Source organism: Anopheles ziemanni, chromosome 2, assembly GCF_943734765.1.
Source record: "Anopheles ziemanni chromosome 2, idAnoZiCoDA_A2_x.2, whole genome shotgun sequence".
In the NCBI taxonomy this organism is placed as follows: domain Eukaryota; kingdom Metazoa; phylum Arthropoda; class Insecta; order Diptera; family Culicidae; genus Anopheles; species Anopheles ziemanni.
Window position 1 is genome coordinate 30,041,456 of NC_080705.1, and position 18,823 is coordinate 30,060,278.

General features: G+C 41.5%; 1 protein-coding gene across 1 annotated transcript in view; it reads right to left on the reverse strand.

The window, feature by feature from the left end:
• Window positions 1-294: 294 nt before the first annotated feature.
• LOC131293354 (sodium/hydrogen exchanger 3) overlaps window positions 295-18,823 on the reverse strand; it is a 33,771-nt gene continuing 15,242 nt past the window's right edge. Inside the window, exons 11-21 of the mRNA XM_058321434.1 lie at window positions 18,043-18,178; window positions 16,857-16,871; window positions 15,114-15,170; window positions 14,967-15,044; window positions 14,798-14,870; window positions 13,328-13,435; window positions 12,325-12,384; window positions 10,545-10,607; window positions 10,305-10,466; window positions 7,811-8,147; window positions 295-637 (exon numbers count right to left, since the gene is read on the reverse strand). Of these exons, the coding sequence (XP_058177417.1) occupies window positions 295-637; window positions 7,811-8,147; window positions 10,305-10,466; window positions 10,545-10,607; window positions 12,325-12,384; window positions 13,328-13,435; window positions 14,798-14,870; window positions 14,967-15,044; window positions 15,114-15,170; window positions 16,857-16,871; window positions 18,043-18,178 (1,432 nt within the window). The remainder of the gene's footprint in view (window positions 638-7,810; window positions 8,148-10,304; window positions 10,467-10,544; window positions 10,608-12,324; window positions 12,385-13,327; window positions 13,436-14,797; window positions 14,871-14,966; window positions 15,045-15,113; window positions 15,171-16,856; window positions 16,872-18,042; window positions 18,179-18,823) is intronic.

Sequence of the window (18,823 nt, forward strand, 5' to 3'; positions counted from 1 at the left end):
GGTGGCGCTGCGATTTCGCTAAGGCATCGGATACTCGAATGTAAGAGAACGAGTTGGAAGAAAGCGCTAATTGTTGCGTCGCCTGGCGCTCTGGCACGCCCCCTCCCTCCTTCAGCCCCCCGAGGGACTCCCGCTGAATGCGCTAGGAATTGTGCATAGTGTGCGGCCGGTTTTGGTATGGTCGGCCAACCACGGTGACGTGAAGCGTCCGGAAGAGAAGCCCGTTAATGCTGCTGCTGCTGCTGCATGCAGCAGAGTGTAACACCGGCAACGGCTACCCTAGATGATTATCTCTCAAATGGGGTGCTGCTCGTCCGCACAGTCCTCATCCTCGTCGTCGTCCTCGTCCTCGTCCGGGTCTTCGGTAGCGCCGTTCAGCCGCCGGCCGGCACTCCCAGTCCGAGTGTCACCTCTCCGATCGTCATCGGCACCGTCGTCGTCGTCATCATCCTCGTCGGTTGAGCTGGCCGAAAGAAGGGCCGTCGTTTGCGGGTTCACGGGACCACCGCCCGGGCGTCGGCTGGCCGATTTGGGCGTGTTGATGGATGACGCCTTGATTAGACCCGGTCCTCGGCGGGCTCCGTACTTGTCTCGCTCGGGCAGGGATTTGGTGTAGTTCTCTTCTGGGATTGCCTCGCTGCAGATTTGGGAAGGATTAAGAGGGGTTCGATTGTGTTTGGTTTTTCACGATGGAGTGTTTATGATGTGTTTGCGTGAGTAGGAAAATTCAGTCAATGACATCATCAAACAATGCGGGAATCAGGGACAACGGGCCAAAGGTTTTGAGAAAAGGGAAGAGAAAGAAACAGAGAGAAAGAGAGAGAGAAAGGGAAGAGAAACGGTATACGAATATGACAGATTGGAATTTTTACACTTTTGATGGCGATCTACGTTGCGATGGTGAGACAATTTGAGCTAAATGCAACGATTGTGGTTGTGTGGGGGTGTGTGTGGTATTGTATTTTCCCCCCTCTCAGCTAACCCATTCACTAAAGTGTGTATTGCATAATGCATTGCTCTACTGCATGATGCTGGCGTAAGATATACATATGTTCACGGCTGATGACCCTAACTGGCCATTGTGATTTTCTTTATTTTACGACGATTATGCTGCAAGCACTGCGGACGATTCGATGGCCAGCGGATATTCGTGTGTGAAACGAGCGGATTGAACGTGAAAATTGAACGTAACGTAAATGAACAACCGAACAATGCAAACGAACTTCCACCGAAGATGAAGCAGTTTCAAATACGATACGGGCTACAATGCAAACTGCACTAAGTATAGGAGGACAAACTACCGCAACTGGCGAAGGAAACCACCACTACCGAGCATAAAATGGGCAACTTGTTTCCTTAAACACGCCACCCAGCGTTAAATGCGCACCAACGGACGAACTGGATACCCGAGGGAAGGCGAATATCAACTATCCTTTTCTACATCTAAGAACCAACACTAACTAACGTAAGCCACGTAACAGGCCGAATAGACGATTCGTATAAATCCAATACCCAACGGAAGTATAAGAAAACGAAGAACCCCAATATGCCACAATGTCAATGTATTCTAAATGAAGAGTTATGTTAGTAAAAAATGGTATGGAATATGGAGCCGATGATGGCGGTTAACATGTTAATGCCAATTTAGAGCCCACAAAAAAAAGAAACCTTCTTACTTAGAAGATCTTTAAAGCAATGGAAATCTAACCCACTACCCAGTAAATAAAGTCACGACACTTGACTGAAAATAAAAATTAAACTGTTTAGGAAAGCTCAAACATAAAATTATCGATTGGGACAAATCAAAATTTTAAATAAGTGGAGGAGCGCCACTGCTTTCGATTGTTTGCACCAAAAAGGAGGCGCATGGTAGTTTTCAGATTTAGACAGATGGAGGCGCCTGGTAGTTTACAGATTTAGCCAAATGGAGGCGCCTGGTGGTTTTCAGATTTAACCAGAAGGAGGCGCCTGGTAGATTTCAAATTGTTTGTGGCGGAATAAATGGAGGCGCCCGGTTATTTTTAAATTTGGTAACAACATACAAGAAAAAGAAGGCATGTGATAACTTTTAGAATTTTATGCGGAGTTTCTTCAAAAATCTACATCTACATCTACTTAAACAGTTTGAGAAGGCGATTTTGGTGAATTGGAATAGGAAAAACGAAATAAAAAATCTAGTTCAATCTAAAGATAGATTAAAGATAAGTCTTAATCCCCGGATAAAGAATACTACAGCAAAATCAACCAGATTAACATAATTTTGCAATACACCTAATAGTAATACATCCTCAAAATGTTTCATGCAATTTTGTACAACATACAAAGCTAACGTTAATTAAAATTTAGGTATGGTTAAGCATGTGCGAACTTTGCAAATGTGCAGATCACCAGCGATACTGATAATGTACGTGTGTGGGTGAGAATACTACAACTACTGAACGAATATTTTTAACTGCCATTGCAAGGGAAAATCTTCTAATGGAAACTTGGTTTCTTTCCGGTTTTGTTTTGTTTTTTTTTTCTTGCACCTTCTACCAAAAGTTGAAACAAGCAACATTCGTCTATGCAATAGATTATGGTATATATTTAACGCCTGGTTTCAGTGTCTATTGTTAAAATATATGTTAGAATAAAACTTGCACCACACGCTCCAAAAGCCCACCGGTGTGCTTTACTTAACCGTTTGATTTGTTTAGAAATCGTTAACGAACTACTTATTCTACTATCCACAACACCATCGAAATCGGAACCAAATGTAGCCTCCGGCCGTTGGGAAGCGGGAGGTGTATTTTTTTTGTTGTTTTCCTATTGAACTCCACCATTGAAATGGAAGCCTATAATAACATATCTCGATGCAGTGGAGAAGTTTAGCAGGCCATCATCCCTGGTTTGTACAGTTTTCTTTTCTACAACATTTAGCTACGCTTATTTCCTAATAGAATGCAAGCAAAGGGGCGAATGCTAAAACAAATAATGCTACAAACAACGATAAAGGGATAGCACGTTTAGGGTAAAACGATAAAAATGAATTTGTTCAATACTTTCAGCTGGTAATACATGCCACAAATTAAAATGCTTAAAAGATTAACTCTACTATATTGTTTAAGAATAAGTTTAGTTAACGTTTACTTGTGAGATAGAGCGAGTTAATAGATTGCGTAGATAAGAAAGGAAGTAAGAGGCAAGGTCTTCTAGTGGAGGAGTGAGTTGGTGGGCCAATTGAATCGGTTAATTTTTACGGAACCATAAATTCGGTTTTATCCCCTACACACAGTTTATGTCACAATCTGACGGAAAAGTCGTTGGTGAGAGTTGAGAAGAAAAATCCGACTCTTCCATCGACAATGCTAAGTACACATCGTCATCCGTTTGCCGATCCGATACTTTTCCAATGCACAACAGGAATTTTGTCGTTGCTTGTGTGGAAACGAGAAGGAACTAAGGAGTGTTAGTGGAGAGATAGCGAAGGAGGAAAATCAGAAAGAAAACTAGATTGCCGGCTATGATTCGGCTGTAGAATTTTGTGAAGGATAGAAAACAACATTCCTCGAAAGTGTGTCTTGTTTTGTTGGCAAGTTTGCATCCGAATTGTAAAATTGCACTAAAGTTGCACTAGAAACAGGATTGAAAAAGGTGAGGAAAAAAGAAGAATTTAACAGGACACAGTTTCACGAAACGCTTGCGACCAAATTAAACAATTTGTTTGCACTAACAGTAGTGGCGTAGAACAAACAAGATCAAATATTGAACCGTGTGATTTTGGGACCTTGTGTGTGTATGTGAGTGTTTACTTTAATGGGATAGCAAAGATTAAAACACGATGGTTGCAGCAAAACGGATGGAGAGACTAACAAACGAGTTTAACGTAGAGAATTAAAGTGAAATATTCAGTTAAATACCAGCATTTCATCGACAAGCGACGATGGGACACAATGTTAAAGTCAAAATCGGTCGTATTGTACCTGTTGTGGAGGGAAGAAAATAGGAAAAATGCATTGTAGAAACCGCAACGGCTCACGGTGCCACTCACTTCACGAGTCTAGCTTAAGTTACTGGAGTTACAGGAAGGTATAGTTTAAGAAAGGCAAGTAACAGAAACGTTAGAAGATAGTGATAAAATTGGGCACAAGCGATAGGAGATTGATCCGCTGTGGAATCGCGCAAGACTAGTTGCGTATACCGTTGGTATCATTGTTGGCCGGTTAGACTAGAGTCTACAATGCTTTAAGTATGGCTACCGACTACGCTAACCTTACATCTAGGTATACATATTCGGTTATCTTGTTCATAATGGCCTTTGGGACTACTTTGTTCTATCCAGCTCACTGGTGACTACAACATTACTATTAAGCTTTACGGGGTTTAATTGGTTTAATGGTGATGGACCTACCTTACAAAGTAAACGTAACGCAACGTAACGCATGGTAACCGGACGAGCGCGACGCTCTCTACAAACCTATCAACAGAGTGTTCTACAAGGCACAATCAATAGGTAGAATAGATCCCCTGTTTCTTGAGGGGTTTTTTTCTTATCGCAACACACCTATACGCAACATGCAACATGCAACAGAATGATAGCGAGGATATAGAGTAGCACCTCCTCCTTTTCTTAGTCCTACACCATTAGCACCGGGATCGGTGAGTCGATGTCGTCGTTCACTGTTGGAGTGTTTACCATGCACTACACCCGGCCCTTCCGTCCGACTAACCATACCATACACACACCCATACACCAGAGGAGTTGTTAGACAGCCCATGTTCACTACGCGATCTTCGACGCCGATGGTGGTGTAGGCTCGGGAACGTCGTCTCCTGCCGCAGTCAGCCTCACCAACCTTTCCATCCGTCTTGTTGATGGAGGTCGCACCGTTTGTTCGACCGGTTTGAGGTTAGGTTAGGTTAGCCGCCTTTGTATTTTGAAGGGGTTGTGATGGTGGGAACTTCTCTATGGTAAGGGATGATCGTTGGGAACGATTTGGAAAAGCAACTGTTCGCAAAAGGAAGGAGCGAAGGACTCAAACTGTCCACTTGCTCGAGGATCCTCTTTTCTAAGTCCCTTCTGGGTTTCCTTTGTCTGGATAAAAAATTCAATCATTGTTTTCGTTTTGCTATTGGCTTTTGGCTCTAGCAAATGGAGCAGCCGCTCGGTTTGTCTCTAGCTTTTCTACTTTGACGACGAAGGCGTTTCGTCATCCGCCTCGAGCGGTGGAGCGGGGAAGGGCTCGAGGGTGTACCGGCTTGGTCGACGTCCGGGCACTAGCAGCCTGCGGAGATGGGAACAACAACGAACATTTATAAAACGAAAAACGGCTGACAAACTGACGCATGCGTTTGTGGGTAGAGTATTGTGTCTCTGAGGCCTGAGGTGGATGTTGTTTTGCAGTTTGTTTTGCTTGTTATTGTATTTGTTTGTTTTTTTTTTGTATTTTGTTTCTCTTCTACTCCAATGCTTTGTTTAAAACTTTTTTTTAATATTCAACGGATATCCTGATTTCATTTTTAAAATTTTTATAATTACAAGCTTTCTTTTCTATGATTTGTTGTACTAGAGAGAATGGTGTTCGATTTGAATTTGTTTGTGATCCTTGGTGAAGATAAAAATCGAATTTCACTACCGATTTGCAATACAACAGGGTTTCATTAAATAAATGGAAGTGCCGGCCATGACAGATTTCTTCGAGGGCTTTGCTGAGCTCGAAAGCTGAGACCGGTGCAGAGAGAAATATTCGTTGCTTTCGTTGCATCGGGTTTGGTGAGTTCGCGGTACATTCAGGTGACGCCACAACTGAATAGATTAAATCAAACGAGAGAACAGCAAGAGCGCAAAACGATACATGAAATGTTAAAAACAAAACCACTAAAAAAGCCTGATTGGAATTGTATTGTACGCGTAAAACGACAAAAAACTTATGACATGTAGTAGTGGAATTGCACGGAACGAAATGGAATTTCATTTGCAAAATGTGTTCAAGTGATAAACGATTGAAAGTTGAACGCAGAAATTGGACAACAAACAAGATAACTACTTATTTGGTGTTCGAAGCAACATCCAAGAGGTTGAGAGGAAAAAAAGGAAAACAGAAATCTACAGTAGTAAGCAGCATTTGGGCACAGGGGCTAGGCTTCTAGAAACTTTAACTACCACAAACCGCTCTTTCGTTGCGTTTTGTGTGTTGAAAAACAAATGAGAGAAGTAGAAAAAAAATGCCTAAGAAAATTTAATTGCAATAGTTCTAGATGCTTTGGCAATTGGCGTGAAAAAGTGGCGCCCGCCAAACAAAACAACAAAAAACCCCCCGGGCGGCTATCGGTATCGAAAGAAAAGGCGCATTTAAAAGCGTGGGTTTCATATTTTGTGGTCTGGTGCAAGTCTATGAATTGAAAAGGAGCACACATTTACCGCTGAAAACTGTTCGCTAAGGCCACATTATCTGCAAGGAAGAAATGTAGAGAAAGAGAGAGAAAGAGAGAAAAAAATGATTTTAAACGGGCCACTCACTCTACCGCTAGAGAGACACATTTTTCCGGCTTTTCCCGTCACTTCTCTGAAACGAGCGTTCGATCTTCGTCGCTTAGAAGACGGCCATGGATGGAAAATACTTCCAAGGCACACACACGAGCCACTTGCGGGAGAGACCGTCCTGGATGTATCACTTTGATATCAGTGGCAACATAAGTGTCTTAAAAAACAAACCGTTTTCAAAACCAAAAATTCATAGCTATGAAAGTTTATAACTAGAATTTCAAACTACGAGGTTTATTTGGAAAAATAAATTACACTAGCATGTGTTTGGGAAAAAAAAGGAAAAAAATAAGGTAGAACCCAACAAACCGAAATGATCAATAGAAGTGCTGCTTACAGGAACAAATATTGAAACGTAAAACGTTTATTTTGCCCCAAAAATGAGGCAAAAACAAACAAAACTTGGTTTTCCAGGATCGAGGAAATTTTGAAGGATCGGATGTGTAGAGTTTAGTGAGAATTATGTGTGAGTGTTAGTTTTTCCCTTCAGCTGTAATATGTTTGTGTTAGTTTACGGTAGTCGTGTGTTTTACGGTGATGTGTATTTTACGGTAAATAATGAGTGCGTGGGTTGTTGATGTACCGTTGGGCTTAGGCTGTTTAACTGTTTTAACCCAACAAAGGTTGAGGACTGTTTGGAAGTGCGTATAATACGGGTGTACGATGTGAGTGGGTCAACGTGAATGAATTGTTGTTAGTCAGTTTTTAAAATAGTACATTAGAGTATGTGCTTAACAACTAAGATATATTGAATACATCTACTACGCTTAGGGTACTACACAAATAACACACACACAACGAATACACGAATATACTGTTTACGGTTCGATATTAAACGACGATAAAGCAATTCTACTTTTACATAAATTACTCATGCAACGAATATTTGAAGAATTTGAAGGTATCATTAAACGTACGAGTAAAAATGTGCTTAGCACGGTTAAAATACGGTGGGACAAGATGGCACCATCCGCATCATCAATGCCCTTTCACATTTTGTCTACCATACCAAATGCTACCAAATGGAAATCCAATTTAAAATTACGTTCAGTGTTCGAATCCTATATCTTGACTACTGTCGATATTGGTGACAGCTGTCAACATATTTCGCGTATCGCTTGTTTAGTTAAAATTTGGTCAAAACGTTTGACAGTAAAACCGTTTTCATAAATTTTGAAATAAGATCTAAAAACAAAGATTATTCTTCGGAGTCTTCGGGAGCATTACGTCCTTGCCGTAATGAAAAACAGGGAATAAAGAAGGGGGTTTCGTTTGGTTCGAACTTACCCGCTCAGCTCCAACATCGATCCCCGGCGGTTATTGCGCCGATGGCTGGCGGTCACCGGGAACGCATTCGCATGCGGCACGGCCCGGGAGATACCGAGCGGGTCCAGGACCTGGTTGGCCGACGGGTCACCGCCATCGAGCGTGATGTAGCCGGCGATCGAGGCCGACCGTTTGTCCTTGGGGACGGCCGCCCCCCGGCCGACGGGCGTCGTGGCCGCCACCGGCGTCGATGTCTCGGAATCCGTCACTCCGCCGATGACGACACCGCCGGAACCGGAACTCTCGCGCCGGAACAGACCTATTACGGACTTAGCCTGTTTAGGTTGCGTTAGGCCACCTGTGGTTTTATATTATTGTTTTTTTTTTTTGTTCAAAGGAGGGACCACACACACAGGCGTGCCGTGGAGTGGCAGCGACACACACGCACGCACGCACACACGAACACCCACACACACACAAACGAGCGTGGTGCATTGAGGCACGTTTGGGGATTTTGTTTGGACGGGAAGGACAACAGGTTCGGGTCACACAACACACGTCGTTAGAAAGAAGATTTGTGATTGTTTAAAAAATATTTTCATATGCGTGTGTGTGTGGTGTGATAGTGGTTCGTCGGTGGTTTTCGATGCGGTAGTTGCAGTGTGGTGTCGTAGAGAGAGAAAGAGAGAAAGAGAAAAGAGAAACCATACGGGGAAGGCACGGATAGATGATAAAAATGCGGTTAGGTGCAAGCTAATGCGCGGATGCAGAAAATTATATGAAACTAAAATGTAGAATCAACTGAACGGAAACGGAAAATGGAACACTGGTAGGCAGCCACGGGGGACGGGGTGCGCTTACGAAAGTGTAACCGGAGAGTACACTTTCCTTTGCGTATAGGCGTAAAGTTTTTATGGAAATTTTGACACTTCAGCTAGTATCAGATTTCGTTACAAACGAGTGTCTGTTCGTGACCACACGTCGTTGTGATTTAACCAACAGAGAAAAGGTGAAAACCAAACAACTAACATGAAAGTAAATAAACGATCTTGGACCTCAATAATGAACATAAACTGCACTCGCGCTGGTGCAAGTTGCTTACGGAAAGAGTGATGAGTGGGTACTGCGTACTGAAGTAACACGAGGGACCTTTACAAGCCGACCGGGTAAGACTGGTCGAAGAATGATCGACAACAGTGAAATACATTAGCATTAGTACAACTATAGCGCTTGGTGCTGGCGGCGACAGCTGCAGCAGCATTAGCAGATGATGCTTTCGTTTAGTTCAGCCTACACATATTTTCCAACGGACATTACATCGATATCGATTCATTCGTCATGCACGTATATACACAATTAAGACACCGAATTGATCGTGGCACTTGGGAAAACAGCACGAAGAATAAGAAAATCAATATTTCAAGATTTTTAAACAAACAATAGACGCAGGGATAGGAAGCTAGTGAAAAACTAGAGAACAAATGAAATAGCTAAACGATTCAAAGGAGCATACGTCGCTTTTCCAGCGGCCCCGTTGTGCAGAATACGTTCAGAAAGAAAACTCACTAAAAACACTCCCAGCACGAAGGAAAAGCCGAAGGACTCGCAATGGATGCAAAGTCCACACAAAGTCGTAAATACCGTCGTCATGGCAACACGCAGGTGCCATAAAAGGTTGAGGAAGCTTAAAATAGGTCCAAAATATAAAAAACAAAAAGAAGGACACTATGTAATATTCAAGCAGTGCGCATCGTACATCAACGAAATTTGCTTCTTTTCTAATAAATGTTTAATTTTTAACAAAGCTAAGCTCTTTTGCCGTACGAGACCAAGTGCTGAGTTCAAATGAATTGTTTCATCAGATGAATTTTCTCCCTCTGTTTGCGGTACTGTTCCAATGTTTCTGATTGTTGTACTGTGTTTTATGTTTTTCTAGGGTCGGTAGGTTGGTTCTCATACTGTGTGATCGGAAAGGGTGTGAATAAAAATTCTAAAAATACAACAAAAGTCAAACAAGAACAAAAAATATAATCAATCAACCAAAGCATGGAAGAATTTAAACTGATGTGTATCTTCCGTGATACGGGAACATGCACAAATCCCAAAATCGCTCGGCTATAAATGCTGCAGTTGCGCCAATTGGGTACGTGGTTCGAAATTCCTAACGCCTGATGCGTTGCATAACTGTTTCGGCTTGGCAATGGAACAGATGATAGCGGGGCTGGGTGGGCACTAACGAGAAATCGAAGGTGTTGGTGTACGCAGAAAGAAGAAATCGAACTGATAATAATCCCTTTCCCTCTGTCCAAACTGACCAGGGGCCATGCCTATACCACCAGTAAGGCTGCTGTGGTAGTGTGTGTCACCACCGAGAAAGGTCGGAGAGGGTATCAGGATGGTGGGCCCCTTTTTTCCATTCCGTCGTCGTCGAGATTCGTTGAAAGATTCTTTCTTCTATGATATCCACTTCCCCGCTGGCCATGCGCCAGCGGGACAATTTAGTTCCAAGACTTACCCAAAAACGTTGCACTTGGTGAATTATAAGCTAAATACTCCTTGTTCGAAGCCCACGATGGGAATTCGTTCTGTTTGATAGCACCATTTTCGTCATTCTCGTCCACGCGCTTCCATGGTAGGACGGCTTCGATGGCCGTCGGTGTTGCAACACGTTGTTCCGCTAAAACAAAGCGAGAATGAAATAGATAAATTACATAAAATTAAACCTCTTTTGCATCAGTCCGTTTTCGCCACTCACCTTCGAACACTCGTGATTCTCGCGAGAAACGTTTGTCCTCCTTTTCGGCACCTCTTTCATCGACTGATGAACGAAAAGATAAATGATAATAAGATGTAAAAAAGATGAGGAATGACAAAATGAATTCTACACCATAGTGTATGCTTTTCTCCGTTAAACAGAACAGAATAATGTGGAAAAACACATAAAGCATCCGATGTGTGGCGCTTTTTGTTTTCCGGTGCTAAAAATGGGTGACAAAAATAACATCGAAACATGCGAACTGGTTGACACATAGGAAAACAATAAAAGAAAAAAACCATTGCAGCAGCTAAACTTCACAACAAAACGGATAATACGAACCGAACGAAAGAAAACAAACAATGTTATGCTATGGGTTTAGCATTACCCAGCGGAAACGCATTTGCAGCGTGGTATAATTTGTGCATTAATGGCTACTACACGCATACGGAAGAAGTACTAAAACATGAGTGTAGGAAAGTGAAACAGTCCGCCGCAACATACAACAGTGAGTTCAGTGTCGTCCGTCCATCGGACATTTGCGGTGCTATAGTGTCCTAGAGGGCGCTATCGGAATTCATTCCATTCCCCACATACACACAAACACACACACACTCAGTTGCGTGACTAGGCGCCTCCACGAACTTTGCTTGAGGTGGGGGGGGTGGGGGCTAGGCTTCGGAGCCCACTAATGACATATTTTCAAACTTATACGTAAGCTCAAATAAATCGTTTGTAATCAGTGTAGTGTTGTCATATTTTGTACAGATTTTCAGATCAAGGAAACAAAAGTTATGAAAAAATATGCCAAATGTTCCAATTTTCATGCAATGAACTGTATGTGTCAACAAGTATACAAACAAGTCTGACGAGAGAAAACAAGAGTATATGAAATGACTAAAGTTCAAGAAATTAACAACAATCAACAGCTAAACAAACTTGCTTGCAAACTTCTCCTAGTGAGCTAAAACTGGTTCCATCGCAAGAAGGATTAACGTTAATCCGAACAGGTTAGTGCCACCGGCGACATAAACCCGCCGAGCTAAACATTGCTAAACCGGAACGGCATTGTAGACCGGATTTACTCGGTCGCACACTTCGCTCTACTTCTCTGCGTTACCCGAGTGAAAGGCAAAAGAAACCATACCGAACCAAGAACTCAACGTAACCAGAAAAAGCTTGCACGGCGACCAAAAACTCGCAGCAAATGCTTGCAAAGAACTGGCAAACACAAATCAAATATCGCGCGAACGATACAGCGAGAGCTTGCAATAGGAACACAGAGAAAGATAGAGAGAGAGCGAGCGAGCGAGCGAGCGAAAGGTATGTAGAGTGGGGGGAAATGCGGCTGCTAGGCCTGGGACACACATACCGAAGTTCTGATAGGATCGGTCCCTGCGCCACGGAAGGAACGATTCGGCCGCCGTCGGCGTGATCCGTTCCCTGTCGGAGGCGGAACTGATGCTGAAGTTACTGTTGCTGTTGTAGGTGGTGAGGGTGAGGGTGTTTCTATTGGGTTTGAGCTGGGAGGGATTGCTGCTGCCCGGGCCCATAATGCTAGAGGTGGACGGGATGGCGGCGGCGGCGGAGGAAGAGGAGGAGGAGGAGGTGAACTTGCTCGTGTAGTGCTTCACAATGCGTGCCTTTGTGGGATCGAACCCGGGCAGGCTTGCGATATGTGCGATCAGAGAGCTGTTGTTGTTGTTAGTAGTAGTAGTAGTAGTAGTAGAAGGAGTAGAAGAAGTAGTAGTAGTAGCGCCAGCAGTGGCGGTTGCCTTACTTGCACCACGGTCTCCTCCGGACGCAAGGGATTGTTTTAGACTTACAGCCGGCGATTCGGCTAGAAAAAGAGATAGACAGATTGATAGAAAGAAAACGGAACGAACACAAACCGAAAAAAGAATTCCCGGTGCGGGAAGATAGAAGGAAGATGGAAAACGGGGTTCTGGCTCCAATGATGAAAAATTGATATTGTGAAAACGACAAGTCTCTAATAACACAAATCAAAACATTTAGATAAGGGCGTAAGGACGATGGTAGACGATAACTGTCTAACAATACAAATCAAACATTTTTCCTAGCACGTCGTCACATCAAGAGAGAAATGAACACAATCAAACCGAAAAGAAAAACTCATTGATTGAACAACAATTAATTTAGTGTTCCAATTACTACATGCAACACTAAATTGGCGTTATTTTCCAAAGTGAATCACTAAATTGTTCGCCCTTTCAACAGGAGACGAGATATTAACAGCACATCAAAGACAGGAAAAGTTCCTGCTCAAGTAGTCAAAAGATTCAAACCAAAACCTAATAACCAGTTTCAACCAGTTTCAATACACACGCACACGAGAAGTACCACAAAAAAATGACAAAACAGAAAGCTCACAGAGTTGAAAATAGATATAGAGACCGTAACTGGGAAAACGGAAAGATCCAGAGAAAGATAAAAGATATCAAGCAGAAGAGATTAGAAGACAGTAGTCGAGAAGAAAACTCAAAAAGATGCAACAGATGCAAACGGATTTGCTGCGTGCGAATCGACCATAACTGAATGCATTTACATCAAGCAATCGATCCACGGCTGCGAACATTCGGACATGTGTTTGTCTGTTTACACACGATACCCCCCATGGTCGCTTAAGTAGACGAGTTTTAAAAAAGTGATAGAAGAGATGGAAGGACTCGTAGGCGGACCCGATAGACAAACGAAGATAAAACGGCATTTCGCGGACAAAGGGCCACTGAGGCCCTCTGCTGCTGCTGTTGCTCAACACTTACGCGATGACTTGGCGGTAAAGGTTAGGCCACCCCCGTCCCAGTCTTCCGCCGGTCCGGCTTGTCTCTCCTCGTCCTCGTTATCCTCGTGCAGGACTTCGTTGATATAATCTGTGGTCGGGTCGTATTCATTGGGTGCGTGAGGAGGTGGGTGGGTTTTCGAATGCAGGATAGAATAAGAAAATGGTGAATTAATGTCTACTGGAGCGCACAGCAAACCGAAAATAGAATAATTCTGTCCGATGATAATGTAAGTAAGTACTTAGAATAATCACATAAAAATATAAAATTAAAACAACCAAAAGATAAAGCCATTAAATGAAACTAACAAATATTGCAATGCGCGCAAAAGAAAAATATATACTCAACAATAGGATGGGCAAAATAATGTGTAGAAAAATACTTTGGTGAAATACTGACGAATACACTATACCACTGACAGAAAGGTGTAAAATGAAAGAGTTGATCATTTATGGATGAATAGATTTTGTATCACAAAAAAAGTAAAACATTTCTTTAGAAAGTGATTGGATAGAAACAGTGCAGTAAACAAGACGTACCATAACAACTTTAGAGATAGACAAAAATTCGTGACATACTAACACAAGGGTTTTTAGCGAATTCAGTTCAGAACTGATCATTTCACATGAAATAAAAAACAAGATAATACTACTGGATAATTTAAAAAAAAAATAGTTGTCAAATACAACAAGAAGAACTCCTAGTAAAAAATAATGATAAACATCTTGTTATACAGCATAAACAAAAGTTTGAAGGCAATAATTTAATCCTCCAATGGTAAACAACATGTAACTCAGATATATACTATACGACACACCATCGTACATCATTGAAATAACACTGATTAAATATCTGTATCGAATGTTGTTATGATTAAATATCTGTATCGAAAGTCAAAAAAAAATCTACTACAAAGAAAACAGCTACAACAACTTTTTCAGAGACAAACTGATAATCAGCATTTGTTTGTTAAAGCTAGGGTAAATTTCATTGCATCCAAAAAATACTCACAAACAGTTTGTACTCTAAAAAGCGTTCACTAACTCAAATTAAAGATTAACTAGGTATTTTTAAGTGCAGAACTGACAATACACAGATTTATCTCAAGGGATAAATGAACACAGATTTATCTCAAGGAGTGCGATATAATAATTCTACTACTAAGAAGAGAAAAAGGGAGATATGAGGATAGATACTAGAAGTTGCGCAAGATACACGAGTAACGGGCAAAGTACACGACACACGATCAAAAATTGTATATGACATAGGAATGAACTTCTTTTTTACCTATTTCTAATCTACGGTACTTGTTAAGACTGTGAGAATGTTTTCGTTTACTTTTTTTGCGATTTTCTTGATCGGTTAGTGGTGGTGGTTCTAGTGGTTGTGGTGGTGGATGGTAGTCGGTAGTAATCGTAATTGTATCATTAGTCATAACGATATCATTCGTACCGTTCGCAAACTGTTTCGCGGATCCGTTCTGCACGAACTCCGGGAACGAGACGTGATTCTGCTGCTTGCCATCCTGTCGAAACGAATGGTCACGGAGGTGGACAATTAAAATCTCAAAATAAAAAAAGCGTCACCCGTAACGCAACACTACGCTTGGACGTCCCCATACCTTTACTCGTTTGCTGCGCTTGTGGTGTTTCTTTTCGCTGATCATACGCCGTATGTTCATCTGCATTTTGTAGTTGACCTAAAATCAAAGAAAAACACAATGTTAATAACAACGGTCGCATGGGGACGCGGGGCATGTGGCGATTACCTGTGTCGAGAGGTCTCGGTCATCAACAGCGTGACGGCTGTAGCTGAGTCTCCGAGCCTGCGGAAGAAAACATACCGATTTTAGTAAAGATCCCTGGCTTATGATGTAAAAACATTAAATACTAAACAACCCTTATTCGTGGTTCACATAGACACTCCAAATAGTTAAATTTTGAAGAAAAGAAAAACACGTACGAACAGATACAAACCAAACACAAAACGACAAACGTCTCTATAGAACACGAAAAGGATTGTGTTGGTTGTTAATTTTGCTTGTCTTGTTGCCGTTTTGCAAGGCAATTCCGTTGACCATTTGAAGTAGTATCTGGTAACGTTACTTAGAAGAACTCAAACCCAAAAAGATACTGTGCGTTTAACTTGTCTTAAAAAAAAAGCTTACTATTATATTATTTAGTAATACGAAATGTATCATAGCCTCGGTTAATTATTAGTTGTTGTTCAATATTGAAGTGCTACCATAAGCATGATTATAAGGAGTTAGACGGGATAGCGCACGGAAAGAAGCATTATGATTTCGAAAGGAGATGCTTGTTTAGGGATAGTTTTCCGATCAGCATGTTTGATTTTCTTTTCTTATTATCTACGAGAGAAATGAATAATGTACAGATGTAAATGTTATCTTCTATTTGATACTTGATACTATTTGAAAGCAACGACGGGTTAACTAAGAAAAGGACTTGAATTAATAACATTATATTAAGTTTTATTCGGTAGGATCTTTTAATAATTCACAGCTGGTAGAAAAAAAAATATATAGAATTATAATCTTCTGAGAGAATATTCTGAAGGACTTGTGTTTTCGTGTTTTTATTGGTCAATGACAAAACATGATATTACGGATAATTATCTCATAAAAGTATTATATCACATACATTCTCAAACATTGGGGTGAAATAAGTACATGCAAATTTGATTTTTGAAACAGCGTGTGAACAGACGGTATAAAGAACGAAATCAACGAACAATACACTCAGTGTGTATCACATATGTACAGTTGTGGCATGGCCACAAAAAAAGAGGAAATCAAACTTCGAAATAATATATGTACAAAAGAAAGTTGGTCTCACGGATGCATCCATGAAACCCTCAAGTACAAGCTAGAACAAACGTGCAACTGTCTTAGGCATGGAAAATCCTCTACAATGTACAGATCTAAAAGGTCTGAAAAGAAGGATAACATTTCGTTGTTCAAATCGCACCTTCACTTGCTACAGTAGTTGCCGGTGTGATCGCCAATCACGTTTGTTTCCGAACAACACGATCGTTCAGCAGTCGATCGCGATCACGTGGTGAAATGTTAACAGTGAATACAGAGCACACACACACACAAACGGACACGCAAATTTTGGATTTACGCAACGATACACAGAAAGGAATGCGGCACGGACATCAATTACAGGATGCGGAAGAACAGTGGAACACGTGGATAGAAATATAGGATTAGTGTAAATATTTTTGTTTTCAGACGCTCAACACAAACAATAAAAGTCACAAGGTAATGCAGATGGGTTTCCAATGAACAGACAACAAAACGAGTGTTTGAACGAATGAGTTATTGAACATAATTTGAAAACATGGTACGAATCGAACGATTAGTCGGTACAAAAAACGAACGCAAGTGTGGAAAGGTAAATCCGAAAGAGTAGTTTGCGTGAAAGTGAAACAACGAAAGGTATTAAACATAAAGGTAGATCAGTAGAATAAAATTGTAATGTTTTCGTACCGTATGTAGTGAAGCCTTCGGTTTGATTCGATTGATAAGTTCGTTTGACATAGTGGATAATTCACAGGAAGGGACAGTTTTTGAGGTTCAGGGAACACATTTTCGTCGTACGGGAGTGTGAATCGTAATGTTTTCGTCACAGACCATGAGGTAAACCGAAGCATTATTTAATTGGGCAAGTTGGCAAGATCGGAACATGGGACGAAATATTTTTTTTGTTGGTTTGTTTGTTTTTTCGGCCCGTTGTGTCGATGGATTGATTTTTCCAAATTTATGTTTGATAAATTTTCCGAGCGTCCGGTCGGTAACACCAACAAGTTAAAGCAAAGTTGAGGCACAAAATACGATTCGTATGCGAACGACATGTCGTTGAGGCATGATAAGCGCACCAGATGATAAATACATTGTATAATGTTTGAATGCGCCGAACGGTAGCGAGATGTTTAAATTTGATCCGAAATATTAATTTTTAATGTTTCAAATTGTTTCGTTCAGTTTTCGTTTCGGTAGTTTGTTGTGTTTCAATTAGGAATTTGGAACAAATTTTTGTTGACCATGGTGAAAGAGAGGAAAAAAGAAGAGAAAAAACATTTTTCATTATGTAAATTTTTTGGTAAACCGATAACATGTTTTGTTGTGCGATTTTAAAACTACAGGTTTGATGAGAAATGGGTGGAAATTGTACAAAAGGATTGGCTGGCTGCTCCAAGTTTGTTCATCAGCACAAACCGAATGGGAGAAAAAATACATTTGACATGATATCTAATATAAAGCGGTGAGCGACTGTGTAACATCGGTATTCTTCCTACGTGGAGTAGCGGGACGTTGTGGTTTGTTTGTGGTGTAGAGCAATCCGTTCGGGGACGGTGTCAGTGTTCAACTTCACACACATTCACTAGCATGATATCAAGAAAAGCATCTACGCAGTCTGTAAGTGGGCAAATAGAGTGTGTCTCTGGCATGTTGTGTATCCTCCTGGTGGCAACCAATTACTGTAGAATGTGGTTGATTTTTTTAATTCTAGACAATGGTCAGAGCTTGTGTATAGCAAACTGATAGGGATACGGCGAACGGAGGCCAAAATGGGTTTGACCGTGTGCAAGGTATGACTTAGTGCAAGGGCAGTCGATCCAAACGTCTGGGGTGGATCCGCGGGACGATTTGGGGGCCGACGCTGGTCACTTACCCGGCGGTACGGTTTAAGCTCCTCCGACAGCAGATGATGTATCTTGGCATCCGTCAGATCTTTCTTCGACGGATTGTAGTCCAACTCCTGCATGTCCAGGTTGCGCGTCGAATTTTCAAGATTCGTAAAACTAGGGCTGTAGTAAAGAATTATTACCGGGTGTGAAAAAGGAAACAAAAAAAGGTGATACGTCAGTAAAAGAACGAGGAGCGTGAATGGGCAATGATAGATTCAACACTGGCACAGTCTACTTCAATGCTAAGGAACTAATAAATGGATGCATGTACTTCAGCTACTATGGTGCCGCACACGAATCACAGCTTACTGAGAGAAGAAAATATTTTAAATCGTGTTACACTACAGTATAGTAGGCTTTGTTTTGAGTTCAAGTTAGGAGCTTGTGCAGCACTTTTAGGAACCAAGCATTTGTTAGGGAGGCTTGCTTTGCACCATGGTTAGCTTAATTGTAAAGAAACACTTTTCTTGCGTTGTTCAGCAGCAGCCAATTGGTTGAGAAGGCTTGTTAAAAACAGCAGAGCAGCTGGAAACAACATCACTGTTGAATTAATGTTTAGCAATACTAATCCCCGATTAGAACGCTGTGTCACAATTCTCCTTTACCATAGTGAAACCATAGTTTGAGTTCCGATAGAGGCGTGTAAAAAGATCCAGAGCAACAACAAATAATAAAAGTAAATCATACAGAATCGTAAACCAAAGGGTAACCACAACCACACGGTGTAGAAGGAGGAAGGCATGCATCGATCTATTAATTTCCCGT